General features: G+C 42.1%; 1 protein-coding gene across 1 annotated transcript in view; it reads right to left on the bottom strand.

Moving 5' to 3' along the window:
• LOC311183377 (plasminogen activator inhibitor 2-like) overlaps window positions 1-10,585 on the bottom strand; it is a gene marked incomplete at both ends in the record, with an annotated part of 30,751 nt that extends 20,166 nt beyond the window's left edge. The window contains 8 exon segments of the mRNA XM_084252715.1: window positions 1,613-2,005; window positions 2,326-2,490; window positions 3,107-3,249; window positions 5,045-5,162; window positions 5,664-5,804; window positions 5,807-5,815; window positions 8,095-8,214; window positions 10,418-10,585. Coding sequence (XP_084108841.1) covers window positions 1,613-2,005; window positions 2,326-2,490; window positions 3,107-3,249; window positions 5,045-5,162; window positions 5,664-5,804; window positions 5,807-5,815; window positions 8,095-8,214; window positions 10,418-10,585 — 1,257 coding nt within the window.
• Between the last annotated feature and the right edge of the window lie 2,034 nt (window positions 10,586-12,619).

Here is a 12,619-nt window from a genome sequence, read left to right as displayed (position 1 = left end):
AGAAAAGCATTATTTCATCCATTTACAATGAAAGAAAACTGAAGCATGAGGACGCCCCACTCCTGGCCTGCGGTTACATGACTGGTGTGTGTAAAGACAAGGATTTGGATTCAGAAGGCCGAGCTCTCATGGCCCCTCACCGGCCACCACACTCAGGGACCCATCCCTGCCTTCCACCCCAGGAAGGGCTGTGGGGCCTAGAAGATATCTCCAGGAACCAGTCAACTTCTGCAGGCAGACTCTGCAGTCAACTGAGGCTCTCTAAGCTTCAACTCTGCCTTGTTCTCAGGATTTAAATTGCGCTCCACCTCTGATTCCATCAAAAGCACCAAGTGCTTACAGGTGTTTAAAAGGGGCCACTTGTGTTTCCCTCCTCCTTGCACACACAGCATCTCCACACCTCTGAACTCTCAGCTTAGTGACTGTCAGTGATTCTATGTCTGGGTGACTGCTACCCTTGAGGTGTACACGCGGGAGACTCCAAGTGACTCTGACCCAGATTATTCTGACTTGCTGTGCATTGCACAGCTGTGAGAAGGCAGCTCTAAACAGTTTTTCACAAACCACACCTCACCTCTAATGTTCAGGCTTTTGGCAATAAAGTCAGTTATTCTCTCCATGCCTTTATTCTGATTCCTTGCGGGGGCAGGTGTCTAAACACAAGTGACCCACAATGCCTGATTCCTGGGATAACCAAGTGATGGCAAGTCTTATGCTTTTTTTTTTTTTTTTTGAGATTTTATTTTTATGTAGCGAACTGGGGTGTAGGCCAGAGGTGTGGGGGGGAAGGTGAAAGGATTCACAGAGACAGAGTGGGGAACAAAACAGGCAGATAGACTGAAGTACACTGCTGAGGGGAGCAGCAGGTGAGACAGGAGAGGTCTGCTGTGCCCTGTGGGTCAGCTCCCTGGCCGGGGATTGAACTTGGGCCGTGGTGCTAATAGCGCTGAGATTTAACCACTAGGCCATGAGGGAGGCCCAGGTCTTACACTCTTAAAACCTAAAGAGATGTCAATAAACAACTGGTTGTGAGGAAACATGTTTATTTTTTATATCTTTTTTACTTAAGATGCAATTTTGACTCAAGATGCAACACATCTTCATGACATAAAGTGCTAGAAAGGCACATAACAAATATTAGCCTGTTGTTCAATTTTTTCTTCTAGGCTCTTATTACAGAAGGACGTCTAAGTGCACTACACAAACTTCATTATCAGAGTAAGTACATGCATTTCCTTACACAGAAAAATAACTGCTCACCTGTTTCTGTAATTGTGCCAGTTACATTAAGTAGACAGTGAGCAACAATACAAAACCATTATATAAAATAATAAATAATACAGTAAAGGCTAACACTATAAAATAAGCTAATAATAAGGACTGACTAAATGATACTCCCATTTAGGGGGTCAAATGATTAAAAGGGTTCTAATGTTACAATTGACAGCTGTCTAGTGATTCTTGTACTTGTATTTAGTCTCTAGTAGAAGCTGCTCAGAGAAACAGAAATACATAATTAAAAAAAAAAACTCCAAATTTTTGACATTGTTAGCAATTCTGAGGCTTATAACATCCTATGCAAACAGAGAGACTTTCCATTTTAGGGTGAAGCAAATCTTCCAAAAAACAGGATGCTCATGGTTACTTTGTCCATGATGAAGAAGAGAAAAGGGTGATCCGCCACGAACTGTGGGCCTCCGTGTCCTGTTCTCCCAGTCATCACGGCTCCGGTGCCAGCAGCTGCCTCAGTGCCCTCCTCATTCACATCCACGGTGGCTTGATGGAAGACTTGGGACAGAAAGAGGTCATTACTTTCTGACATTCCTGAGAAGTTAGCCTCGCCCCTGCTGAAGGCATTCTCCATGCCCATGCTGCTCAGAATGGGTTTGAGTTCATAATGCTCTTCCAATTTGAACTGGGGTATGAACACCTCAACATCATCTTCAGCCAGAGTGTCATTGCTGATCCACTTGTTGAGCTTCTCATAAGTTATTTCTTTTTCCAGCTACAAATCCCCAAAATAAAATTAAATTAATGAGTGCTTGGAAAAGAAAGAAAACAACTTTTAGAGCTAATGTTAAAAATCCCTGACTTTAACTTTATTGTGGGTGATAGAACATTTAATAGATGGTGAAAATTTTGCAAAATGGTAGCATTATGGCACAGTACAAGGTTTTGAATGAAAGTCTGACACATGTCATGTTTACTATCAAGAAATTCACATGTTTCTGAGAGGAACTGAGCACCACTTCCTAAAGTATAGACTTATTCATCATAACAGTAAGTTCATCTAGAGTTAAAGCAATTACAGTTGGAATGCCTTACCAACTCCAAGCCAGTGGAAGATTCACCAACTTCATCTGGAAGCAGCAGGAACATGCTGACGCCTCCAGCATAGGGGAGTTCTAGGATCTGAGTCTTTAGGTCTTCTATGTATCCGATGTTCAGCTTTTGCTGCAAATGCATCATCTGCACGGGTGTGCGCTGAGTCTAAAATTATGAAAAAGTAATACATGAAAGTACATATATGCCAAGTTGTCAAGAGGTTTACAATTACATAGAATGGGTTGTGCTTTAGAGTTGAAGAAATAGAGTTTTTAAAAATCCACAAAGTAAATTATTTGTGTATCCTTACAATGGCTGTGATCTTCTTAGATGGTACCAGTTCAAGATCAATTACTATTATTAATAAGATAGAGAATAATCATAGTAATAATGGTACTAAAATATTTGTTCAGTACCTACTATGGGCAAAGAAGCCCGCAAAACATCAACATATCCTTCCATCTTTTTGAGTTGGATATTATTATTATCTCATCTTCATTGATCAATAAATGGAATGCATTCAACATGAGTAGCACCATTTAATGGAGATCCCACATTTGAATGCAGAATTGTGTAATTATAAAACCCATGCTCTTCATCACCACTCATATTGTCTCTCAGAAAATAAGTGAGTCACTTCTGTAGCTTGAAAGAATCAATCAATTGTCCAATGTGCATGAATTATATAAGAACATTAACCAGTGGACCCTAATTTTTCTTTTTCTGTTTTGTCTAGAGTCCTAAAATGTATGTTAGGAAAATTCATCTTGCTCTCCCATACCGAGTTCACACGGAAAGGATAAAGCCCATTTAATTTCTTCTGAAACGGAGTTTTCCACTTTCCCTTGAAGTAGACAGTATTCACCAGGACCATCTTGGTATCCACATCAACAGAACCTTCAGGTAACAAGTTTGGAATTTTACCTGCAGAAGACATGATACATGTTTAGATTTGGTGTTTAAGAATTGCAAAGTTATTATGATTTCTTGAGTCTTTTGAGTTGCCATTAAACTCAGCATCCACATTTGTCAAGCTCTACAGAAATGTTGATCTTGAAGCTCAAACTTTTCCCTAGATTCAATAAAAGCATGAGGAAAAACTCAGACTAAATTTCTCGGGTGGTTTATAGCATTCAAGATAAATGAAGAAAGAATATAGTTAAATGTTAGAATTACTATCAAACTTGGAAAGGAGATTTTTCACTTTCTTTTATATTGTTTTCACAAAGCTTTTGTATTCAGAAGGGATTAAAAAAGTCTTTTAGGACAATAACAGTATTGGGGAGAAACTGTTCCAACCCTATCCTAAGAGGTGAGAGGAGCTGTCCTGGAGGGGGCTGAGAACACTGGCAGAGACCTTCAAAATCAATTTTCAATCAATGTGATAAGTTCTATAATTAAGCTAAGTAGAGCAAAGTACTATGACAATACAAATAGAGTTAATAAATGAGCCAGAGATGGCCCCAGAAATGATAACATCCAAGTGTGATGGCTTTTTGAAAAGTTGATTTAAGAAATGCCCAATTATAGTGAACACCCTCTGCAACATTTCAACCTCTACATTCTTTTATTTAATCCTCTCAACTACTCTATTAGGTGACAATTATTAGAATCATTAACACAAAAGGATACCATTGTGAAAAAAGCTAGAGGTCTTCCCAAGGTCACAGTGTTGGTAAGTTTGCTTCCCAAGCTCACATGCTGGCAAGCTAGTCAGGGTCCTGCCTTCACAAATCCAACACCTTCCTATCTTACTGGTGGACATGGGCTCTAATTCGAAGGCCACAGCAGTCTCACCAGTTCCGTATCTCCACTCATTATATCCTCCATGCAACTAAAAGTCTTGCTTACGATTGAAATCTACTAATGTTTCATTTAACTATATGATACATGTGACAAAAATTTGACCATAACCAATAAAACTAAAAATTCTCTCAAATTACTCTAAAATGTGGTGAAATGATTAGCCTCCGTGACTATTTGGCATTCTGACTCCGGCCATACAACTGATGGACAGCCACTCAACAAATGCTTAAGGAGAAAGATGATTCACGGTACTTTCAAAAAGCAAAGCTGTCATGTGTCTCCTTAATTTTGCACTTTGTTTTTACTTTCACTTTTTTTAATCCTTATTTTCCCTATTTCCCTTGTACTAGGGATTTGTCAGCATTTTAGTAACTTAAAAAAAAAATCCATACTGGAAATGAAAAGCTAAAACAGATCAGCTATTTTTAGAGAAACTATCTTTTTTTAATTCTATAGAATTTTCCCATTTGGTGGTAAAACAAAACACCAAACTATTGTTTCAACTATTATTTGAAACAATTTATAAACATAAGACTATCCATTGGTTTTGTATTAAGTCCAGAAACTCTTTAAACACCAAATGAAGAATTCCAGAGTTAGCTGAAGGATTAGAAGAAGGAACCCAGTTTCACCACTAACTGGTAGTGGATCCTGGTAGAGACAATTACCCCCGGGGCACAGATTTGTGGTGGTCCACAGCCAGAGAACGGTGAGTTGGGATAATGCTTTCCAGGACCTTTCCAATCCTAACAACTCCTAAACCTGTGAAATACCTAAATAGTTCTGTATTTGTTTTTCCTCTTAGAAATCAACCCATTTATCTACCAGGAAAAGTAGAAGTTTTAGGGTGGCTTTAAAAAACAGATGAGCTTTCTAAATAGAAAGAACAGAAAGTATTCCCTTAGTTTTTTACCTTTGGTTTGAGTTTTGACCCAGGCATTAATCTTTCTTCTGGCTTCTTCTGCACATTCTAAGAAGTTGACAGCCTGGGGTTCTGTAGCGTAATATTTCTTAGAGAGCTGCATGTATTCCTTTAACATAAAACAAAACAAAAGCCAAAGGTTACATAGAATATCTATTGAACAAGTTTTGGTGCAATTGTAAATTGCAAAGTTCCTGTCCAGATTAGGGGACCTGATATGGGGGTACATGTGGAGGCTGGCTCTTGGGGGAGGGCAGGGACTGGAAGGAGAGATGATGCCATTAGAAACCTTCTGTGTCTCCCTTGCCCCACTCTCTGGCTCCAACTCTATTTGTTGCAAACATTCTTTGTTTATAGACATGAAATAAGAGTGGAGTCTACTTGGGAGAGAACGGCTCCAGAAATCAGTCGTGTTCTCCTGATCTCGGGTTCTGCAAGTGGGACTTTCATGGCAGGGAGAGGAAGCAGGACAGAAGGACCCCGCCCCCCATACCCTCAATGGCCTCGGGGTGCATGTAGCAAACTCTCTGCATAAGCCTTGAGAACAGCCCTGAAAGTGAGCTCCTCGCAGATTTGGGGCCCTGCCATCTCAATTACAGGGTTCACTTACTTCCTTGAAGCCCGCAGACTTATCTCCAAACAGCTTATTGGTGCTTTCCAATAAATACTCCCCTGTGGATGAGTTGATTGCTGAGCTGAGCGACCTGAAGGATGAATGAATTCTCTCTCCAGCTTGTGCCTTAAAGATAGAAGGGAGATGATCTTTAGATCAGCCAATACCAAGAAACAAGGTGTTTCTTAAACAGTGCTTTGACTTTTCAATGCAATAATAGAACGTTGTACTCATGCATACCCTTTTCCTGGCACTTTAGGAGACACAATTTAGAAATTGTCTTGTTAGCTTTAATGTACAATGTCCTTATTAAAAATAATATTACAAGGCCTCCCCTGGTGGTGCAGGTGGTTGAGCACTGGGCTGTGAAGCTGCCCATAGCCTCTGCAGCCCCGGTTCGATCCCGGCCAGCCGGCAAGGGTCCCACATGGCGCGGCAGAGCTCTCCTGTCTTGCCCGCTGCTCCCCCAGCAGTGTATTTTGTCAGTCTGCCTATTCTGCTCCCCACTCTGTCTCTGGTGAATCCTCTCACCCTTCCATGCATTGGTCCTGTACCCCGGTTCTTGTATAAATAAATAAATAAACCTCTAAAAAATAGTAATAATAATAATGCAAAAGTATTACCCTTTTGCTTTTCCCTCCTAAATTGAAGTGGGGCACACATTAAACTTTCATGGAATTCTAAACTCAGATTCCAAGAAGAAAATCTCAGTTTTTCATCTGTGAAAAGTAATCATGTATGTGGACCTGGCAGCCCCTAGGCATGACCACAGAAGGCGTGTAAGACAATTAGTCTTGCTGGGAGGTACCGACAGTGGGGCAAGATTAATGTATTTGTTTTTCTGTAAGTACAGTTTTGTTTGGTAAATGCAGTCCAAACTGCAAGCTTAAAAAGAATGAAGCCAGAGTGTGCATTGTAGAATATTCCCTCTATATTTTTAATTATGGCCCCTTATGCAGTTACAAAAAGATGACTTCTTTCAAATTTTGCCCTGCCTCTGAATTGGACTTTTATCATGCAGTATTCAACATCTTAGAAGACGGCAGCGTTCCTTTCAGTTTCCCAAACTTCAACACTGTGAAAGAATTTTAATTATATTAAAATGCTGCCTCAGAGATGTTCTTTAAAAATTTGAAATCACTTCTAGAAGTTCCATCTTGTCATTAAGGCAGATGATGTGTGGAAACCCAGGGCTTTGGAAAACCACAAAAGTGAAGGGGAATTCAGTCCTCAACCTACTGCGAGAGATGCAGGGCTGGGAAACAACAGCGACCATGTGAAGCAGAGGACAGGGCCCTGCAGGTGGGCTCTTGAAAATCCCAGGAGACTTGGTCAATCTCCACATTGAATTGTTCTCTCCCTATGGCGGTGGACTGTGAGTTCTTTGGTGCCATAGTGCACACTCTATCATGCAAACAACAATGGAAACTAACATTAACTCAATAAAAAATATTTTAAAAACAGAGTGGTGCTCTCTGACTCCTACAGACATGGCCCCTGGGGGAGGAGCAGACAGGACATCACTATTCCCAAAAAGAGCATTATGGGAGATATCTCCCCATAACCTAACTCAAGAAGATGGTTGACAGTAGGTGTACATCCAGGACAGTTGCTATCATTTAGCTGGGTAACTGGTGTTTAAGGAAATAGAGTATTAATAAAAGATATTACCACCTGAGATGGATGCATGGATAGATGCAGAGTTGGGAGTGATGCCTGAGGGTTAGTCACCTTCCATGAAGTCGTCAAGCCTGATTTTTCTCATTCCTCAAGTATTTGTCTCTCCTGAGCCTCTCCCCTCTGAAAATGCATTCATCTGCATATATTCTAGGAGTCTCTACCATGGTTTTTAAATAAATAAATAACACACACCCAACCAATGGCAGAGTGATGTTGCTAGGATTTGGAAACAATCTTGGCCCAAAAGTCTGAAGTCTGGCTGCTCTCCGGCTGTGCCCCTCCTTATCCATGTGGCTATGAGATGTTTACTTCAGGCCTCTGAGCCATAGTTTTCTTTCTGTGAGTGAGGGAAGTTCCCTACCTGACATTGTGATTTTTTTTTTTAAGATTTATTTATTTATACAAGCACTGGGTACAGTCAGGAGCAAGGGAGGGTGAGAGAATTCACCAGAGCCAGAGCGGGGAGCAGAACAGGCAGACCGATGAAATACACTGCTGAGGGGAGCAGCAGGTGGCAGGAGAGGTCTGCACGCCATGTGGGACCCTCGCCGGCGGCCGGGGATCAAACCAGCGCTGCAGAGGCTGCAGGCAGCCTTGCAGCCCAGCACTCAACCACTGCGCCACCAGGGGAGGCCCCTGACATTGTGATTTTAAAGCAAGAAGATTCCCTGTCTGACATTGTGATTATAAGGCAAGAAGATTCCAGAAATAAAATACAATGATAAAAATATGAAAAATGAGTCATTACCTTCAAAATGGCATCAGGATAAGTGCCCTTCTGGATCTGCTGTGTGAATTCACAACCAGTAAAGTTCCAAGGGGTCCCTGGGGTCACTTCATAGGCTCCAACTTTGTTAAACAGAAGCACCTACAATTGGAATTAGAGGAAAGGGTTGTATTATCAGGCTAAGTTATTTTACATGTAAACCAATGGCTATCAGGCACCTCTGAGTGGTCCTATGTCTGTTTGGAACTTGAAATTAGAAAGTCACTATAATTCAATTTGATTCACAAAATACATGAAATGCGGTATGGTAGCACATAAAATAGAAATAGGAAGCCACTGCTATATTCTCAAGCTTTATCATAGTGGACATGTAAAAACATGCAGTTAGAAAGCTCATAGAAAGGTCCCTGGCGAAGGCTCTAAGAAGTATTACACTTTTAACAACTGCTGCTGCTAAATGTTTTACCTACAATCTTTAGTTTCCAAAATAACCCTGTGAGTGATGCATTTTCATTCTCATTTTGCACGTGAGAAAGTGAGATGCGGCTTAAACACCTTTGCTCATGCAGCACAAATCGGATACAAATAGATCTGTTCCTAAGTCCATTTTTTTTTTTTTACAGCCAAAGAGTCTCTCTTCTTTCCTTTTAGTAGTAAATTAACCAGAGTTGCCTTTGAATTTTAAAATCTGGATGTGCCACAGAATCCTAAGAAAACCATCCAAATCTTGGCATAAATCCCACGTGATAAAGCACGTTCCAGACACAGAGAGGCTACATCATGTCCAGAGGGACGAATACATTCATTTTCCTCTCTTATCAAATCCAGATTTCTACTTTAAAACAGCAATTCATTTGTCATTTTTCTCAAAATACATTGCTTCAGATTCCTTTCCATTTTAAAAATCAAGACTCTGGCGGTTCCTGGAGATTTCTATGCAGTTCGATGGTTCTATTTTCCTAAGAAAATAAAAGGGAAGCTGTGTCACAAAACGTTGCTGGTGTCAGGGGGTTACGCAATTGCATTCCGGTGTTAAGTCTCCACCCCTGAACCACCATGAGCACAGCAGCAACGAGTTCCTCGGGTCCCTCCTGTGTGAGCGGGGCCAGGGTGCTCTCGGAACGACATCAAGCGAGGCCCATCTTAAATGGGTCACCACGTACCTGGGAAGGATCTCTATCGACACACTCAGATACAATTCTCACAGAAACCTGAGAGTTGCCTGTGGCATTTTGGTGTGACTGAAAGCACAGCTCGTGCATGCGAAACCAGAGCCTGTGCCAGGAGCACTCGTGTCCAAGGCTCGTGTTAAAGAATGTGAACGAGTTTTCATTTCATGATGGCTGCCTCTGGGGCACTGGGCTAGGAAATAACAGACCCACGTGAATTTTTAACTCGCTAAATCATTCCCATAGGACTCTTCCCAGGCAAAGCCAAAGTAGTTCAAGGTATTTTCAAGGCCCCGGGCTCATCCGAAGGGTCCCCGACTGGGCTTGTGTCTGTTCTCCAAGGAAGGGGGGAGCAGCATTGGCATCGAGACACCTCATGTGCCCCGCTCCAGGATGTGGCACACCAGCGAGCATGCCAGGTCCCGCTCGGGTAACAGGCCCTCGCTAAGGTGGCTGAGGCCCTCTGAAGACTCGTGGCTCCCAGACACCTACAAGAGTGGTGTGACCACAGCTCTGAGATGATTTTCTTTTTTCTTTCCACGACACTCTCTTAAAACCCTTAGGAGGAAATCTTGACATGAATGGGGATCCTAAAACAGGGCACAGCAAAAGGAAACAGCTTGAGCCAGGAGTGAGGAAACCTCAGGAGACCCAGGAGAGGCACTCCATTTTGGTGCCCGTCCTTCCGTCTGCAAATGGAAGAGTTGCCTTCAAACCAGAAGAGAATGGCATGCAAGAGACTTTGAACTGTACACACATTGTATGATTGAAGTGTAAGATGTTGTCCCTGTTCACTATTTCCACCTTGCAATTAAGAAACCCCAATTCTCCTTTCTGCGATCTACGGTTGAGGTTTTCATGGATTGGCTGTTTTGGAGCTTTGAATCTCAGGAATTTGTGTTGTGATGACATAAAATGATGCTCACCTTGTAATAGACGAGGGACCCCAGACCACAGCTATTGTGCAGCTTAGATCAGGAATCCTTCAGTCCAAATGTGGAGTTTATCAGAACTTACTGTCTACATGGCCAATCAGGAAAAGGGGGCAGTGGTGTGGGGAAGGATAAATTTGGACTTTATGCCATGTGTTTGTATGCTGATTCTCAACAAGGCACATGTGAAAGTCACATCATGCTATTGTGCAATGTTACTGCAACACAAAAACAGAAACTCACTCTGGCCATCTGGTCTGCAGTGTTACCCCGAGCTCCCAGGTAGACCATGGCCATGGTGGAGGAGATGCTCCATGGGGAAAAGAAGATATTCTGGGAGGCGCTTGTATTTGCCAGATGCTTGAAGAAATTGAGAGCAAAGATTGTGTTGGCCACGTAAAGTTCTTCCATCGTTTCAACCTAGAAGAACAGGAAGGTAAGGAAAAAAATGGCTCTGAGAGATGACTCAGGATTTCAGGTGATGTCAGCAGACCGCAACAGATTGTGCCCAGCACTGCGCAGGTGCTCTGTCCCTGTTCTTCCTCTGTTCACGCGGCAGAGAGCAGGGTAGCATTGTGGCCGCATGACCTACGTAGCCATCAAGGGCCCAAGCTTGGTGCGGGAGCTGTGCCATCACCAACTCGATATTCTTAGTGATTTTAAACAAGGGGCCCTGCATTTTCCTTTTGCCCTGGATCCTAAATATTATATAGCCAATCCTGAGATACAGAGAACATTTACATGATAAGTAGTGACACTTGCTAGCACTCCGCATAATGATAATAATGACAGCAATCAGCAATCTTAACATTTACTGAATTCTTACTGTACAACAGATGCTGTTCTATATATTATACCTATACTAACCATTAAATTCCTACCCGAGCCCTATGAGGTAGGCATTGCTATCCCTATTTTACAGACAGCCCCACACATAAGATAAGAACAGTGACTGTGGCACTCAGCCATAGGAGGTAGGACAGGAAATGAAACAAGGTGGGTGGATTCCAGGGTCATGCTCTCAACCTGTTCTTCATCCAAACACACCACACGCATATATGTGCAAATACACATACTCTCAAATATGCACAGATGGTTGATCCGCTTTCAAATTTCCTGGACTTATCTAGGGGTGGTATTTTTGTCTACCCCCACCTCTTGTAACCGCATCTTACATACATACATTCCACAACTTCACTAGAAAGTTGCTTCATATCCTGAGGAGTTATCACTGGGACTGCTGGGGTGATATCTTTTACTCTTGCCCCACCCACCCTAGCAGGGAGTCACTGCCAGGCAACACTGCAGGTACATGGGCATGAGAAACAAACATGCTATCAGTCATCTGAAGGCAGGTGGCAGACACACCTTCCATGACCAAAGGCTCCACATGCAGCCCCTGGTTGGACACACCCAAGGCATGTGTGGGTGCCTGCGGGAGCTACCCAGGAAGCACCCCGACCCTGTGTTATGCTTTCATAGTGACTTTAAACACATCCTATAATTATCAAAATATATAAATAGACCAAACGACGCTGGCGCTCATTATCCTACAGGAAACTTCTTGTGACCGTAGCTTCCCAGAGTTGGGGAGGGAGGAGCCAGGAGGGATCCAAGATGCTAACTGACGTTCAACTGTGCTCTTGGCTCACTCGCAGAGCTGCCCAATAAGGGCCAGTGATCATTTCTCTCCCTGATCCTGCGACTTCTGCTGCGATCACTTGATTCTTGAGTTCTTCTTTTCAAGAAAGCGATTATAATGTGCCTTCAAAGCTCTCATTTGAAATGCCACCCAGCTGCATTTTATTAAGATAAAAATAGTAAATTAAGCAAAACTTGTCCCTGAAATTCTCCCAGCAATTTTTGCTTCCCCGTTTAATCTTCATGGGCTCTGCAGGTTTTGTAGGTTACGCCCTTACGTGCAGAGAGGTGGAGTAGCTTGGACAAGCTCACACTGTTTATATGCCATGGAGCAGGATTCAAGCAGGTGTACTTCAAAAACTCACTCTCTCCAGCACCCCTCACTGCCTCACGGGCTGGTGTCTAACCTCAGTATTATGTGGAAGAGCTTAAGCAAGTCACTAGTTTAGGAAGTGCTAGAGAAAAGGAACGCAAAGAGGAAGCTCATCAGTCTTTAATGCTCCTGAGAGGCTTATTAAGTAAAAAAATAAATCACTATTTTTCTTCTTGCCTTATCACTAAGACTAGATCAATTCAGGAATTTGTTTGTTCATCCTCCCACCAATTTAAAACTAACCTTACAATTACATATATATAATTATATTTTATTGAACAGGTATTTTTTTTTGGTAAATTATCTCAAAAACTTTTTGGAAATAACAAAAATGAACAACTTAAAATATTTCTCTATTCCCTTCTGAATAGAGATCAGGGTCAGAAAAGTAAATGCAGGCTTTTCCTTCACTGACTCCTTTATAATAATCT

The sequence above is a fragment of the Talpa europaea genome, assembly GCF_964194135.1.
Source record: "Talpa europaea genome assembly, chromosome: 13".
Classification (NCBI taxonomy): domain Eukaryota; kingdom Metazoa; phylum Chordata; class Mammalia; order Eulipotyphla; family Talpidae; genus Talpa; species Talpa europaea.
This window is presented reverse-complemented; position numbering and strand designations above follow the sequence as displayed.